Below are 17,538 nucleotides of genomic sequence, written 5' to 3'. Positions count from 1 at the left end.
GTTGGCATACCTAGGGCTGATTTTAGGGCATGCAAGATGTGCAACAGCACAAAGTCCCAAAATTTCGGGGCCCCTAGTCCAGCCATTCCCTAATAATTAGTATATTTATTTGTGATTATATTGGCCTAAAATTAGGTGTTTTTTTTTTTTTTTTGCATTTTTTCTTTGCAATTTTTCTTCAATTCGCAATTATTTATACTTTGATAGGACCTCACTTATTTACCAGCATAGGGCCACGCAAATAAAAAAAAATCGGCCCTGGGCATACCTCATGAACTAGTCGAACATAAGTTTATGCATTTTAGTGATATAATTTATTTATTTTTTAGGTAACAAGAAAAATTGTACTAGTTGACCATAAGTAAAGGCATTTCAGTGATACATTTTATTGGGTAACAAGAAAAATGACTAATCGAAGATGTACATCGGGTAAATTTTACTTTCGTGTAATAGTTCACAAACTATACTTGAAAAATAAATTGTACTAGAAAATTATGTGTGACGGATTTGACCAATAAGATTTCTCAAGAATTAAATTTGTGACGTGATACAAAATTTTGATTCATATAGAATTATGTCCATATTGCTATGTACTCAAAAAAATGTCCATATTGCTATTACTACTATTAAAATAAAGTTGGAAAAAGTTAAGAAATTAACTTCGCCACATGTAAGAAGCGTGTGGATAATGGGCGACAATGCTAATTTATTTATTTACTTGTAATTGTAGAAAATATAAATTATTAATTTCGTAGTGAAATATTCTACAAATTATGTTGTTCACAAAAAATCAATAAATTAATAATTTCCTAGTTTTTATTGCGATATATATATATTTACTTATTTTCATTAAAAAAAAATAATTGTAGAAACAAATTAACGTACGTACGTAACCTTATCTAAACGTTGGAAGCAGCGAACAGTACAAGGCCACGTATACCTGCTAGATGCTGCCCTCAAAAGTCACAATTTTCTCATAATATTTACGACAAAAATTCACGGATATAAGTTGTACCCGTCACAAAAAATAAAATAATTATTATTTACGAAAAAGTGTATGGTGTGGAAAGGTATTGGTGCATTTTACACTGGTACAAAAAGCATCAATGCTGATAGGCATGATTGATTTGGATTTATGAGAAAATTTGGGTAAAGTTTGCTTTGTGACTTTAGTCGGTAAATGACCACAATAAAATCAATAAATTAGTATAAGTGCATTTTTGGGTGACGAGGAAACCTCGTAACCATTACTCAAAGGAAACTGAAATTGAAAATGTAACGAACAAAAGTTAAATAACATACATGCATCCTACTATCCTAGTTTGCAAAGGACCGCAAGAAAGCAAATCAACTTAGATTGCATATAATTGGTTAGCTTAAACTAATAAGGCTAATATACAGTCATATTCAGAGTCCAACTTAATTGAAATCTTGTAGTTACTAAACCAAACTATCCAACTAACTTAGTTGGAACAGTTTCCCTAAAATGCACCAATATAATACTGATTGTCATGATAGACTTTCTTTGTTATTTTATATATAATAATATAATATTACTTCCAATATTCCCAGCCTCAGTTTCATATATATGCACATAACAAGCATAATACCAAACAGTCACCTTCTTCCTAGACTTTTATCATCACTTTTTCTTATTTTTTGTGGTGAGAAGTTAGAGAGTGGGAATGTATATTTTTGTGGTCGGAAGTTGGACAGTTGGCCAACCAGATAACCGGAAAAGAGAAAGCCAACCAAATTGAAAATATAAAAAGCTCCACCATTCCCTCCCTTTGCTTATCCTTCCATTCATCTTCTTCTTCAATTCCTCCCTGCAACTACCACTCATGGATCCTTACAAGGTATATACTCATAGTGTGTATGTATGTATACGTTTTGGTTGTGTAGAACCCCCCTGCATGCATGCATGGGGTAGTTAGTTCTAGCTACCTTGTTTGCACTTTCGATCTCATAGTGTTGAAATCTAGTCTTTTAGTCGAGCCCGTTGCACTGTTGTACAAATTTTTTAGTGTAATTTGGGGGCTATTATATAAACATCAGGTTTAATTTACCTATCTAATCTGGTTATGACTGTTGGTTTTCTTAGTTACCCAAATAAATTTTGTTAGTATATAATATAATTTAGTATGTTGAGATTTTACTAATGTACGTCTTGGTTTCAGAACCGGCCATCAAGTGCCTTCAACTCCCCTTTCTTCACCACCAATTCCGGGGCCCCGGTGTGGAACAACAACAATTCCCTAACCGTTGGGTCTAGAGGCAAGTTGGATATGTTACTATATATATATAACTGAAAGTCGATTTCTGTATTCCTGCATCATGTTAAAGAGTTTTTGGTTGATGATATCATATCGTCAGGTCCGATACTGCTGGAAGACTACCATTTGGTGGAGAAGCTTTCGAATTTCGACAGGGAACGCATCCCGGAGCGTGTGGTGCACGCACGGGGAGCTAGCGCCAAAGGCTTCTTTGAAGTGACCCATGACATAACTCACCTTACCTGCGCCGACTTCCTACGCGCCCCCGGCGTCCAGACGCCCATCATCCTCCGCTTCTCCACCGTCATTCATGAGAGGGGCAGCCCTGAAACCCTCAGAGACCCTCGTGGTTTTGCTGTCAAATTCTACACTAGAGAGGTATGTAATAAGATGAAAATAACTACTTTTATAAATATTATAATGGTCAAGTTTACAAGTCATGCTAATTAGATATTAAACTTCCACTAAAAGTGAGTTTAACCAACACAAGCTGCAATTTATATCATGGATCCGGTCCCAGTGCGCTATGAGTCCTGATCTAATATATAAAATTTGACTTCATAACATACAGAATTTATGTTCATAATGCACAAAATTATAGGGACATATATAAACACTTAATATAATAAGCATACACATAAACATGATATTTATGTTAAGTGTTTATGTTAAATCCTATATATAAGACCAGAGTTCACAGTGAATTGTGGACCCTAGTCCGATTGGTTGTAGAGTTACATGTTTTCTAATCACCCAAACAATGGGATTTCAATAAATTTATGAAATTTTTACATTACATGAATATATCTCTTAATCTTCTCCCAAATATATCTCTTAATCATATAAATTAGTGGATGTCATTATGAATATTTCAGGGAAACTTTGACATGGTGGGAAACAATTTTCCGGTGTTCTTCATCCGCGACGGGATGAAGTTCCCGGACATGGTTCACGCGCTGAAGCCCAACCCCAAATCCCACATCCAAGAAAACTGGAGAATCCTGGACTTCTTCTCCCACCACCCAGAAAGCCTCCACATGTTCACTTTCCTGTTCGACGACATCGGCATTCCTCAGGACTACCGCCACATGGACGGCTCCGGCGTCAACACCTACACTCTCATCAACAAGGCCGGCAAGTCCCACTACGTCAAGTTCCACTGGAAACCCACCTGCGGCGTCAAGTCCTTGCTCGAAGACGAAGCCATCAAGGTCAAAAATTTAAACTTATAGTTAAATTGTACATTTATATTTATTTATTGTCAATGTTGCAGAAGGTATTAGACACTAATTGGGCACGGGGCGCTAGGCCGCCGCCCTGCTTCCTTCTTTTTCGGCTCGGCCTAGAGGCCCCTAGAACTAAGTTGCTGCCTAGGTCAATTTTTACAACACAAAGAGGTCAATACTGCCTCCACTGAGGCTCGATCTTATTTCCATATGAGATAGTCACTATATTATCAATGTTGCAAAAGGTATTAGACACTAATTGGGGCATGGCGCTAGGCAGCTGCCTTGCTACCTCCTTTCTTGGCTCGGCCTAAGGGCGCCCAGTACCAAATTGCTGCTTAGGTTGATTTTTACAACACAGAGTCAATACTTCCTCCACTGAAGCTTGATATTATTTCCATATGAAAAAATCACTATATTATCAAGGTTGCAGGAGACATTAGGCACTAATTGGGCGCCATGGCACTAGGGCCTAATTGAAAAAAAATTCCCTCAAAACCAGTTAAAAAAAGTTGCTGGCTAGACTAAGTTTGGAGTAGAGTTGGCGGACTAGCAACTGTCTATTTTCCTTTTAGCCTTGGTTTAGGGGCGCTTAGCATTTAAGGTGCAGCCTAAGCCCATTGTTACAACACTATATATTATATGCTTAATACATTCTTTAGGGCGAGAATACTTTTTAATAGGCTCTAAGCAGGATTATAGTAGTTCTCTAGATTGATTTTGATACCAGATTGAAATATGTGTGAATTGTGCATTTAATATACTTATGGGTGATATATATTTATGTGTTTACAGGTGGGCGGCGCGAACCACAGCCACGCCACACAGGATCTGTACGACTCCATCGCCGCTGGGAACTACCCGGAGTGGAAGCTTTTCATTCAGACCATCGACCCTGACATCGAAGACAGCTTCGATTTCGACCCGCTTGACGTGACGAAGACGTGGCCGGAGGATCTGGTGCCGATGCAGCCGGTGGGTCGCCTGGTTTTGAACAAGAACATCGACAATTTCTTCAACGAGAACGAGCAGCTGGCGTTTTGCCCGTCGATTGTGGTGCCCGGAATCTATTATTCCGACGATAAGCTGCTGCAGACCCGGATTTTCTCCTACTCTGATACTCAGAGGTACCGGCTCGGTCCCAACTATCTGCAGCTGCCGGCGAATGCTCCCAAGTGTTCCATGCACAACAATCACTATGATGGGTCCATGAATTTCATGCACAGAGACGAAGAGGTGAGGCTCAGTTCTTTAATTTGTCGCATTGTTTGCAGGATCAAGAATGTTCATATGCCCATTTTACAGTGTTTTATTGTGATTTGAATTGAATTGGTTTCAGATTGATTACTTCCCTTCGAGGTATGATCCTGTGAGGCACGCTGAGAGGTACCCAATTCCTGCTGCAGTCTGCACTGGCAAACGTGAGAAGGTATGTAATATAATGCACTACTAAAAATCTTGTTGATTCTTAGCAATAGTTGCAGTATGAGAATTATGGTCATTCAATAGTTATATGTGGATCAAGGCTCATGTGGACCCTCGTCCAAAACAACAGTATTAACCTTTGAGTTGATGAACATATATTGTCTAGTTTATAAATATTAATTTTTAAGTTTCTGAACGACATGTTGACATGTTATGAACATGTAACAAAGTGAATGTTCGACATGTTGACATGTTATGAACATGTAACAAAGTGAATGTTGTAGTGTCAGAATATAGTATCTAGTTTTTTAAAGTGAATGTTGTAGTGTCAGAATATAGTATCTAGTTTTTTAATATTAATCTTTGAGCTTCTGAGAGTTGATGAACATATATTGTCTAGTTTATAAATATTAATTTTTAAGTTTCTGAACGACATGTTGACATGTTATGAACATGTAACAAAGTGAATGTTCGACATGTTGACATGTTATGAACATGTAACAAAGTGAATGTTGTAGTGTCAGAATATAGTATCTAGTTTTTTAAAGTGAATGTTGTAGTGTCAGAATATAGTATCTAGTTTTTTTAATATTAATCTTTGAGCTTCTGAATTATAGGTTCAAAAATTCTTAATATTCAAAAATTAGACACTAATAGTGTCTAGTTTATGAACTGAACGGTGAACCAGATATAATTTGTGACACTCATTATGGCAGGTTCCTTGTGAGCACCAGACACTAATCATCCCACCTAGTGGACTGTTAAATTATTATAATTTACTCAGCATTATCTTGTTGGACTAGGGTGTCAATTGGGCTTGAGGGTGATGAAATTTCGTGTTGTGGGCAAAAATCTTGGAAATAGATTAAGATAATTCTTGTTTCTTGATAAACATGTTTCCTGTGACAGCGTGTGATTGAGAAGGAGAACAATTTCAAGCAACCTGGGGAGAGATACCGTTCATTCTCACCAGACAGGTATGTATATATATTCTACTGTACTTATTACTCCATATCCATTAAGAATTTCTGCTGATTAATGAAATACTAAGAGCCCATTAATTGCACGTTTAACCTTGTCTTTCATGTCTTCTTGTTCAGGCAGGAGAGGTTTATCTGCCGCTGGGTTGATGCCTTGTCTGATCCAAGAATTACCTATGAGATTCGCAGTATTTGGATCTCATACTGGTCTCAGGTTTGTATCCATCCTTACCTAATCTTCATATAATATATCACTTCGATCAGAAGTAGAGTCTTGGGTAACCCCAGTCGAGTTTGTTAGGTTGTTGGGTAATCACAATATTTCAAGTTCCACTATCAATAAAAACGACATATTAGCCTTCTTAGTTTGAGCTGATCAGCTAAGCTGGTTTACCTCCTTTGAAGCCCTTTGCTACCTCCCAGGTGCACTTTCGGGTAGCCCCAAGTCTTGAGAGTAACCCCAACTGAGTTGGTCAATTGTTGACTTGATAACCACAACATTTCAAGTTCAATTTTTAATAGGAACAGCCTATTGTCTATTGACTTTCTTGGTTTGAGCTGATAAACTAAACGGTTTTACCTCATTGAGGTCCTTTGTTAGCTCCAGAGTCACCTTCGAGTAGTCCCGGGATTTAGGATTGAAGTCTTAATGGGTGAAAACAAGATTCATTGATGCTATGTTGTGGTTGTGTATGCAGGCTGATAAATCCTTGGGACAGAAGATTGCTTCCAGGCTGAACATGAGGCCAAACATGTGAAGCTGTTGAAGGGGTTGATCTCTTCTGATTCTTGATTTTAGCTGCTAGCTTGTCTGTCTGTAATCCAGGCCGTCCATCACATTACAAGGACACATACATATATTTTTGGGTTTTCTTTTTTGCTTGAATACAATGTCCGATGATGATATGATGTTGAGTTTTGTGTAATAAGAGTGTTGAATTGTAATATGGAAGTCCCCACTGCAAACATATATACACCTTTCTTCTGCAGTTTTTCTTTCAATATTTCTCCAAGAAAGAAGTTTGTTACAATTGGACTATTGAGCTTAAAAGATGTGAATTAAATAATTAAACAAGTATAATATGTGCAATTGAGTTTTGTTTTCAATTTATTTAAGTGTAATTTGATTTGAATGCATTTCAATTTTCATCTCAATTAGTATAACCGAGAAAAATGCAATTGTCTGGGTAGCTCAACTGGTCATATGGGAGCAAAGACCAATGATTGAGTCTCACCAACGGCAGTGGTCATATGGGAGCAAAGACCAGACTGAGTCCTCACATGGGAGCAAAGAAGACCAGTGATTGAGTCTCACCAATGGCGGTGGTCATATGGGAGCAAATACCAGTGATCGAGTCTCACCCAGTGATCGAGTCTCACCAACGGCTTTCACCAACGGCAGTGATCATATGGGAGCAAAGACCAGGCAGTGAGGTAGTGGTCATATGGGAGCAAAGACCAATGATCGAGTCTCACCAACGACAGTGGTCATATGGGAGCAAAGACCAGTGATCGAGTCTCACCAACGACAGTGGTCGTATGGGAGCAAAGACCAGTGATCGAGTCTCACCAACGGCAGTGGTCATATGGGAGCAAAGACCAGTGATCGAATCTCACTAACGGCAGTGTGCAAAAGTCTAGCTTCTAACCCTTTTTTCCCCATAGAGACATTGAATCATGAGGATTATTATTTTTTTCCACTATAATTTTGAAAACCAACATTTAAATGTCCTTCAAAAGTCATTAAATAAATCCGAAACATATAACTAACCCTTTTTTCCCCATAGAGACATTGAATCAGGAGGGTTATTTTTTTTTTTCCACTATAATTTTGAAAACCCCCAAGCTAATTAAGAATTTAATCTTTTGACCAAAAAGGGATAGTCTAGCTTCTATGTTGTTCGTTTGAGTTACTATTTTGAAGGATCAAACCTGTGACTTCTCACTTGGGAGAACAACAACTATGCTGCTTGACCACAAAGCCTTTGGCATTCAACTTATTTAATAATGAATACCAATGTCTTTGTGGTTACGTGGCATATAGTGAGTCTCCCAAATAGAAGGTCATGAGATTGAACCTTGGATGTAATATTAACTTGCTTCAACAAATTGAGAAAAATATAGATGATCAAATACTACAATATAATAGAGTAAGTATTACTAAAAAAATAAAATAAAACATAGGTAGTGTGATGAGTGATGACTGTGCGAGATGTGTGGTAGGAGTTCGGTATTTCCGTTAATAGTCGGCGGCGTTTGCGGGTCTGCTCCTTCCTTCATTCAATGCCGTTGGGGTCTTTCCCCCCCAAAAAATAGTATACCAGTGGGCGTTGCACTACTTTCTCCGCCGTTTTCTGAGTTTTTCTGTGCATACATCACAATCCAATCCCCAGTGATCTATACTCGCTTGTTGCTTTGAATGATTATAAGCATCATTCATGCCTCGAATTCCGCCTTCAATATGAGATGTGAAGAGCACAGTTTACCAATCTACTTCTATTGTGTTTAGACTTCCAGCGGCGATCGATCAATCAATCAATCAATCGAGTTCTCGTAACGATGGAGAAGTCAAATCATGAACCGAAGTTGTATTCAAAGATGCGGCTCTGGGAGTTCCCAGATCAATACGTTATTGAGCCTTCCGATGGATCTTCCGGTTCGCGCTTGGCGATCAGCAGGACGGATGCGTCTATGAATTTAATCGGTTTGCTGATTACTGCTAATACTATATTGTATTTGATATTTGATATTCTCCTAGCTTTTGATTTGTTTTCATCAAACTAATTATGTATTTTACCTGCACTTTTGCTTCTTTAGATGAAATACCGCAGTGCAGTTCGCTCCGTGTTCCTAAAATTAAGAAAATCTTTGGTATTGTTGGTATGCTAAAGCTTGTTGCAGGTAAGTCAGTCATGTTCAGTATATAAAATCAATAAATATATACAGTTTCCATTTAATGAATATAGGTTTCTGATAGTGGACTTATTATTCTTTGCAATCCTTGTGTTTGTATTTATATTTGTAAGAGAAGAAAAGGTAATTTGATAAACATGAAATGAAAGAAGTATTTGAGATTGTCACAGCTTGAAATCTTACTGCATTGCACCTTTGAATGGTTTCAGGATCGTACTTAATAGTTATAACAGAACGCGAATGTGTTGGTTCTTACATTGGGCATCCTATTTATAAAGTCACATCGTTGAAGGTTTTACCTTGTGATCATTCTCTCAAGAATTCTCCGTTAGAACAGGTTGGTTTCTACTACTCCTTCCAACTACTTTTGTTGTCTTGAAGCTTCTTATAATGGTGCCTATCCTGTGTTCTGATATTGGCTTTCAATTTTTGGCAGAAAAAGATGGAGGCAGAATTTTATTCACTGCTAAATGTTGCGGAGAAGACTCATGGCCTGTACTTTTCTTATGATGTCAATATAACAATGAGGTGACTATTGCTTTGATATTTATAACTTATAAGGCCTCACTTTTTCCTTGATCTTTAAATTTTTGTTAGCTTTTGCCACTTGAAAGATTTCTGTATATCTATGTAGAGTTACAGAGTAATGCATGAGAGTGATTTATGAGTATCTTTCAACTAATGATGAATTAAGAACAATGATTTCGATTTTCATGAAGCTTTATATGTGGACAAATTTGTTTCACCCGAAACTAGCAATGTTGGCCAGGTTATTTGGGGCAAAGTGTTCACTCCCTGAAAGTTGTACCTTTGATAATTGAGCTAAGCATCTGCATATCTGACCTGTGCTCTAGGTCATGTAGAATTCTTAAGAAATTAGTGATTACATTAATTTCTTCTGGATAGTCATGTGATGTGACACATTCTTTTTTATATTCATCTTAATACTATTTGATGTCTAGTTATGGCGGATAAAAGGGAGCCAAGGCTTGAAGACTAAACCCTTATCTCATTCTTTGTTTAAGTTGCAGGTGTACTTAGTTATCATTTGTAAGAATAACTGAAAAGAAAGAATAATAAATAATTATGTTGACTCCTTTCAATAGTTCTATTTTGTAGCTCTTCTACTTTTTATTTAGTAGGACTGTTGTGATGTTTAAGTATTTGCTGGACAATACCTGTATGTGCTATTCATTACAGTCAGAAACTTGCAATTTGTATTGCAGTGCTCAGCGATTATATGATTTGGGTGAATCTAAAATGCTTCCTCTTTGGAGACAGGTTAGCCTTTTTGTTGTCACATGATTTTGATTCCTTAAACTATGTCATTCAATTTTGTGAAGTAGGCAGCATTATTTCTATTGCCATGTATCTATTTGATCCTTGGCCGCTTTGCTTGATGAGATTTCACCTGAAACCTTGATGTTGTGATATTGAATTCCAAATTCGTCTTTGGTGTATCACAGGCAGACCCTCGGTTTATTTGGAACAACTATATAATGGAGGCTCTTATAGATAGCAAGGTCAAATCATTCCCTTAACTGCACCAAATCCCCATCTATATCTGTAACTCACTGTATACACCATATTTCTTTTGCAGCTCGACCCCTTCTTGCTACCTGTTGTCCAGGGCAGTATCCATGTTTTCTAATTAAGTTTTGGTTCTTTATATAGCCTTATATTTCTGTCACTGTTCAGTATGGTGGGTTGTCATGTATTATTCTGTTCAAAGTTATGCCTTAACTTACCATCAGGTTTTAACAACTTTCAAGCAGCCATTGGAAAAGACATTATTGATATTACACTGATTGCACGAAGGTGCAATAGAAGAACTGGTATTTAAGAGCCTAAAATTTCTTTTTAATTCTTCTCCCTGCCTTTAAAATATAAATAAATGATGAAAGTGATAACACCAATGAGCTATGATACATAATCACTAGGCTGAAAATGATAGAAAGTGAAAGACATCTGCTTTCACAAAATAGCCATTGGCAAATTATTTATACTTCAATCACATGATTGGAATTATTGTTCAGTAAAGAGACAGTCTTGATTTCCTATATGAACCATTAATTTAGGCACACGGCTTTGGAGAAGAGGGGCTGATTCTGATGGATATGTTGCAAATTTTGTGGAAAGTGAACAAATCATGCAAATTAATGGATTCACAGCATCATCTGTCCAGGTAGACTTTCTCTATTGAAAATGCAACAGCTTTCAAGTTGGACTTATCATAAGTTGCAAGCTTCCTGTTATAAAAAGAACATGGTCCAGTATGCTTGCATATTGGAATTGTGATGTGGCAATCTTTCTGCTGTATCAGCAGCTAGAAATTTGAAACAACCTATGTCTAACTATAAAGTGCTAAATTATCTAGTCCTACGCCGCTTGAACTTGCATTAGTTCTGTCCATACAGATTATAGGCTTGTTCTTTAACAGATAATTCAGTGAAAAAATTTATTGCTGGTTAATTTTTCTAAAATTGCATGCATAGTTCATAGTTTGTTGAATCTATTAATAATCTCACATTATTGCATGTGACTCTACTCTTTGGATTTCCTTTTGTAGATCCGAGGGTCAATCCCTTTACTGTGGGATCAGATTGTTGATTTAACATATAAGCCGAAGTTTGAGTTAGTCAGACAAGAGGAAGTAGTGAGTAGCCGAATGTTGTCTCTTAATTTTTACTCATTAGTGACCTTTTCGTCTTAGTAATTTATTCTATACAAAACATGCAGCCTCGAGTGATTGAGCGGCACTTTACGGACCTGAGAAAGAAATATGGAAATGTTATAGCCATTGATCTTGTCAATAAGGTACATAATTATAATCTCTTACTCTTGCTATTGGCTTTTTGCCAATATGTTTGGCCTGGTTTCACCTTTTTAGTGGAGAATAGTAGTATTTAAATTTGCTCAGCCGACATGCTTTTTGTTTCATCTAGAACTATCTAGATGATCAATAGTATGCCCATACACATCAAACTTTCATCTGGTATAATTACATGAGGTTTAAGTGTGTTCTTGATCACGCTTAGTCATTTTCCATTCAGTCATTGTATTGATATTTAGGAACAGAAGAAGATGATGCAGTATTTGAGTGGGGAAAACAGAAAACGTTACAGTTGTTCAAACTCAAGGAAATGCAATACGACTTTTACTCCATCAGAATGATAAATCCGTATAACAGATCAAGGAAAACAGAAGGCAGTTCACTTGGAAAATGATTAAATGAATGGAACATGTCACTGATACTTGAAAATTCAGACTACATTTGAGCCTTTATTGTTTCTCTCCAGAAAAATAGAATGAATTTATTTAGCTGTCTGCCTTTTTTCAATTGTGAAACAGCATGGAGCAGAGGGACGCTTAAGTGAAAAGTTCAATGGCGCAATGCAGCATATTGCTAGTGATGAAGTGAAGTAGGACATCTTTCTAATGAGAGTTTAATTGTATGAAGTAACTTGCAGCAATCCATGCTAATACCATACAATCTTTGTAGATACTTGCACTTTGATTTTCATCACGTATGTGGACATGTTCATTTTGAGAACCTCTCCATACTTTATGATCAAATCGAGACTTTTATCACCAAAAACAGGTACATACTCTTCTCATATAAAAACTAATGTGCATATCTGAAACAATATTTAATCATTTCCAAGCACGCAGAAGCCTTAGTGCAGATCACCAATATATGATCTTTAACTATCCAACGGACTATATATGCTAGAGTATGCATGTAAAGCAGATCCTTCTCTGGAGTTTCTTGATTTTATATAGCCAGAGGCTCTTGCTATATTGACGCGTATGTGTATTTTTATATTAAGGTACTTTCTACTGAATGAAAAAGGTGAGAAACTTGAGGCGCAACTTGGAGTTGTGAGGACTAATTGCATAGATTGCTTAGATCGAACAAATGTCAGTCAGGTATGTTTTCTCCTTTGAAAAACACGATATCATCTTTTATGACGCCAAAATACAGAAGGTGATATACTGATATGTGAGTATTGTTATAATTATTATTATTATTTCCTTGACTCACAAACTGATTTCCATATATGTTTTTCCACAATCAATATCTTATTCTTGCACTTCCAATGTGGTGTTCCCTCAAGTTAAGCATACACCCTAATATGTAATCGCATTTATACTATTCAATTTATACAAGATCTTGAATCCTTGGGGGGGCACATTAACTCCTGCCATCTTTGAGATGTTCTTCTAGTTCACTTGATATATGTAGTTGAAATTCCAAGATATTTTCATGGTTAAGATCATGACTCTCTATCTCTCCTCAAAGAAAAGTTCTATAACCATGTTTGCAGAGCATGGTTGGTAGGAAATTGTTGGAATTCCAACTGAGAAGGCTTGGTGTTTTTAATGCTGAAGAAACCATTAGCACCCACCCCAACCTTGATGAGAACTTCAAAGTCTGTGAGTACTTATTGACTGCTGTTGTGACTAATGCTTTTTTCCAGTATGTAGATGCTGCTTTCCATCTGTTGCATATTCTTCTGTTTTACTTTTCACCCTCTAAATTTTGTCTTCAGTGTGGGCTAATCATGGCGATGATATAAGTACCCAATATTCTGGTACTCCTGCTTTAAAGGGAGATTTTGTCAGGTAACTAATTGTGTATCTTTCTATAGAAGTCTTGAACAGCCATACTTCAAGCTTGTACTTTCTTTAGTGAGGAAATATTAGAGCTAATGTTCTTTCAATATGTGCTGTTTGACTCGACTACGCATCATTAACGGAGTGTCTGATGAGCTTTCTTGCTAATTTACTCTATAAGCTTTGGAATTCTGATCCGAGGATATTCTTGTGCCTGTTCTTGTTATGGCTGAACCATTATAACTTGTATTTGTAACATACATGTTGGATATGCAGATTTGGTAAAAGAACTTTCCAAGGGATCCTCACTGATGGCTATAATGCCATGATGCGCTACTACTTGAACAACTTCCGGGATGGTACAAAACAGGTACATGGTTCATTTGTGCACACTCATAATGGCTGCTACTATATAGCTTTAAATACAGTTAGATGAACATCTAGTTGTTAAGAAGTGTATACATTAAAGAATATGTTTGGCTTTTTCACTTGTGGTCTGTATTTATGAATCTGGGTACTGATAATGTTTGCAATTTTTTCCACTCCAAAGGATGCAATTGATTTAGTGCAAGGACATTACATTGTCTCTGTTGCCCGCGACTCTCTGAAGGCATCTCAAAGAGCAGGCCTTCAAGCTGTTGCTGTGAGTACTTCTAATTTGTTGTTTTCAGAAACCCATCACAGTGTGCAGACATTTAATTAGGTTCATCTTCTACAGCTGCCAGAAATAATGTAGCAAACAACTGTTTCTGATATTTCCATGATCTTCCACAGTTCATGCAGATTCACCTAACACTTATCTTGCTCCATTGCAGTCATTTCCACTGGCTTTCGGGCTGATTATAACTGGGTTATTCTTCACCCTCTTGTCACTAAGGCGAGGTGAGTTTTCATGATTGGAAATATAGCAATATAGCAGCATTCATCCTGATACAATTTCTCATGTATCTGCAACATCAACAACAAATAACACCTTGCTTTCGTGCTTGTTTCCGTAGTTCGAGAGGATCCTTGGAACCTGCTGTTTTCAATGGTCTGGGCAGGCATAAGCATGGGAATAGCTGCATTTGTGAAAGCAAATGGCCGCGTTTTCTGTAACAGGCCACGCCTCCACCAGCCCAGACGCTGATTTGCAGGTTCTGCTGCATCATTACTCATATTAACTGCATACTTTTCATCTCTCTCTTTTAACCGAACAATGTTACCAATCATGCTCTTGACAAACAGCAGATACAAACAAACTGGCTGCTGGAAGTGTCATGGCTCAAGGGCCTGGCTGCTGAAAGTAAAAGGCACAAATGAACCAGCTCTGCTGAAACAAATCGACTTTTTTAAATATCTTAGTGTAAATCGAGCGATACTCTATGCAATTTAATTTGAATTTAACGATGTACAACATATGCTTCGAATTATTACAGTAACGAGCAAACAAACGAATCTACTAGTATGTAAGAACTTGCCAGTAATAGAAGGCCATAATTTAGTCTCAGGGCCTCTTCATTGCTTCAATCTGTTCCAATGTTTCCATAACTTGTTTCATGGAAGGCCTTTTCTTAGGTTCTTCATCTATGCATCTGAGCGTAAGCTCAGACGCATGTAAGGCTGCGCTGTAATGATACTGTCCTTCCATCCGAGCATCCATTATGGTTTTAAGCTTCTTTCTCTGAGACAGCATCGGTTTTGCCCATTCCACCAAGTTCTGTTGATCCGAGGGTCGTTGAGCATCAAATGCTCTCAATCCCGTCAACATTTCTAGCAGGACCACGCCAAAGCCATACACATCGCTTTCCACATATAGATGGCCTGTACATTTTAAAATGGCCACCATTGTATATGCCCGGGAGGTGTATTAAGTAAACAATTGAAGGACGCGTTTTGTCTCAACTAAAAGCTTACCTGTTGCAATGTACTCTGGTGCAGCATAGCCATATGTGCCCATTATTCGGGTTGTAATGTGTGAATTTCCAGCAGAAGGTCCCAGTTTAGCTAAGCCAAAATCCGAGATTTTTGCATTGTAATTCTATAAAGCAAAAAGAGCACAAGAATCACGACAACAAAGAGGACAAAGAATCACGATGACAACAAAAATATATGCATGCAGCCAACACTATATCCGTTCCTGAAACGAGTTCACAGAATCATACCCCGTCAAGAAGAATGTTGGAGGCCTTGAAGTCCCTGTAAATGACTTTTCTAGGCAAAGTGTGCAAAAATGCCAGAGCCTTTGCAGCTCCTATGGCAACTTTGAGCCGTATCTTCCAAGAAAGCGGTTCCATAGCTCCTGCAGGGGAAAAACGTTAGAGCAGTGCACCATTTTATTCATCAGTTCGGGTTTTGTGAAACGAAATTCCTTACTTCTGAAAAGATGGTTTTCTAAGCTTCCCTTCTGCATAAACTCATACACAAGTAGCAGTTCGTTATCGTCAAAACAGTACCCCAATAACTTAACCACATTAGGATGTGAAAGCCTTCCTAAGAAGTTTACTTCAGACTGCATTCCAGACCAAATAATTAAACACCATCATTCTCAACATCCAACAACAATCGCTAATGAAAGAAAAGGGATAGACAAAACTGTCACAAAATGTTTTTCATGTCACAAAGATCTATGATTACATCAGAGAAGTAAGAATGAACAAAATGGGGAATTGTAGTACCTGCCACTCCTCAAATCCTTGTGTACTTTCAGGGTTCATTTTCTTGATGGCAACAGTAATTCCAACGCCATTTCTAGACGGTGCAAGCGTGTTCTCATCAACCCATCCTTTAAACACTGTCCCAAAACCCCCTGTGCCCAGCACTGAATCAGGCCTAAAACTTCTAGTAGCAGACTTCAAATCAACAAAACTGTAAATTTTCAAATTTGCTGAGGCTAAAATCTCTCCATTTGCAGATGTACTGCCACTGCCCACTGTTGAAAGCCAGCTTGTTGAAGTCCCTATATGCAAAAATATTGACCATATCAGGTCATGACTCTCTCTCTCTCAATTTTGCCAAAAAAAAAAAAAACAAAAAGATGCAAATTCTTGAAATCCAGCCTACAAACTACAATCATCTCAAGAAAAGCTAACTTCGGGGGCAACTCCAGCGAGTTCGTTAGCCACAAGATTTCAAGTTCAACTCTCCATAGGAGCAGCCTATTGGTTTTCTTGGTTTAAACCGGTCACAGGTATGAGTAATCTAAACTAGTTTACCTCCTTGTGACCTGACTAGGGTCACACCTTCGGAATAGTGACTGCGGTTCATCAGCCAAAAAAAAGAAAAACTAACTTCGGGACAATTTTAGCCTTAATTGGAGAGTTGGCTTAATAACCACGAGATTTCAAGTTCAACTTGTCATGAGAACTACTTAGACTGGTTTAACCTCGTGATCCTTTGTCTAGAGTTTCATCCAAAGTGCCCAACCGGGCAACGACCATAGTCTTTTTCGTAAATCAAAGAAAAGCTAACTTAAAAGAGCTTCAAACCACACACCATCTCAGAAGTTTCCTTAACTATACATGTATGTATACAACAACCAAGAAACCATGGAAAAGCATGAAACTTTGAATACCCAGAATTAGGAAAACACCAAAAAGACATAAATTTTAGTAAGCAGAAGAAGAAAACCTGGAGTAGAAGGCCTGAGTGAAGAGGTATGGGGGGTAGTGGTGCTAGGATTAACAGAATCTGCAGTTTTCTTGTATCCAAAGCAATTCCCCATTTATTCTCACCACACTCTTCTGCTATTCCAACATCTTTCCTTCCCAACAGTGATCAAATTAAAGGCAGCTACATGAGCGGCGAAGAGGGTGTTCTTGAATTATAACTAAATTTGTTTTTATAAAAATCATAATAATAACAATAAAATGGGTAGACATGAAAGGCTTGGAAGCAGTCAACTTGAAAGTCATGAACTTTTTTTTTGCCGGGAAGTTTCCTCTTTATGCAATTTCATTTCTGCGGTAAAATTAAAAGGAAAAATACTAAATATCCTTATATGGTAAGAAACTAAGAACTAAGAAGTGGTTGTTTGCCAAAGGGTAAAACCAGAGCCCAGAGGTATGTAATATGGTCCAACAAATAATAATAATAATAATGGTCAAATGGTCAAACTATACG

At 37.5% G+C, this 17,538-nt stretch overlaps 3 protein-coding genes across 5 annotated transcripts; 2 read left to right on the top strand and 1 right to left on the bottom strand.

The window, feature by feature from the left end:
- Window positions 1–1,710: 1,710 nt before the first annotated feature.
- On the top strand, window positions 1,711–6,938 carry LOC115998617 (catalase isozyme 1). The gene is made up of 9 exons (XM_031238224.1): window positions 1,711–1,859; window positions 2,181–2,277; window positions 2,377–2,654; window positions 3,152–3,487; window positions 4,298–4,738; window positions 4,842–4,931; window positions 5,837–5,904; window positions 6,028–6,121; window positions 6,606–6,938. Exons 1-9 carry the CDS (start codon window positions 1,845–1,847, stop codon window positions 6,663–6,665), a joined length of 1,479 nt encoding a protein of 492 aa, XP_031094084.1. The 5' UTR covers window positions 1,711–1,844; the 3' UTR covers window positions 6,666–6,938.
- Window positions 6,939–8,141: 1,203 nt separating this feature from the next.
- LOC115999192 (phosphoinositide phosphatase SAC6-like) lies at window positions 8,142–14,946 on the top strand. 2 transcript variants are annotated; one of them, XM_031238994.1, is made up of 21 exons: window positions 8,142–8,611; window positions 8,725–8,808; window positions 9,030–9,157; window positions 9,257–9,348; window positions 10,047–10,101; window positions 10,287–10,343; window positions 10,421–10,454; window positions 10,575–10,655; window positions 10,899–11,005; window positions 11,390–11,476; window positions 11,560–11,637; window positions 12,172–12,242; window positions 12,323–12,421; window positions 12,651–12,750; window positions 13,149–13,257; window positions 13,374–13,446; window positions 13,714–13,807; window positions 13,988–14,080; window positions 14,253–14,319; window positions 14,436–14,573; window positions 14,668–14,946. In XM_031238994.1, exons 1-20 carry the CDS (start codon window positions 8,467–8,469, stop codon window positions 14,564–14,566), a joined length of 1,785 nt encoding a protein of 594 aa, XP_031094854.1. In that variant the 5' UTR covers window positions 8,142–8,466; the 3' UTR covers window positions 14,567–14,573; window positions 14,668–14,946. The 2 variants fall into 2 exon arrangements, with proteins under 2 accessions (XP_031094854.1, XP_031094852.1); XM_031238992.1 differs by having other exon boundaries at window positions 14,665–14,946.
- Window positions 13,837–17,264, bottom strand: LOC115999193 (probable serine/threonine-protein kinase PIX13). Of its 2 annotated transcripts, XM_031238996.1 has the most exons (7): window positions 17,047–17,264; window positions 16,095–16,375; window positions 15,793–15,928; window positions 15,582–15,718; window positions 15,334–15,457; window positions 14,898–15,240; window positions 13,837–14,746 (listed from the first exon to the last, which is right to left on the bottom strand). In XM_031238996.1, the coding sequence occupies exons 1-6, from the start codon at window positions 17,138–17,140 to the stop codon at window positions 14,924–14,926; spliced, it is 1,089 nt and encodes a 362-aa protein (XP_031094856.1). In that variant the 5' UTR covers window positions 17,141–17,264; the 3' UTR covers window positions 13,837–14,746; window positions 14,898–14,923. The 2 variants fall into 2 exon arrangements, with proteins under 2 accessions (XP_031094856.1, XP_031094855.1); XM_031238995.1 differs by lacking the exon at window positions 13,837–14,746 and having other exon boundaries at window positions 14,748–15,240; window positions 17,047–17,263.
- Between the last annotated feature and the right edge of the window lie 274 nt (window positions 17,265–17,538).

This window comes from Ipomoea triloba, chromosome 12 (assembly GCF_003576645.1).
Source record: "Ipomoea triloba cultivar NCNSP0323 chromosome 12, ASM357664v1".
NCBI lineage: Eukaryota > Viridiplantae > Streptophyta > Magnoliopsida > Solanales > Convolvulaceae > Ipomoea > Ipomoea triloba.
This window is presented reverse-complemented; position numbering and strand designations above follow the sequence as displayed.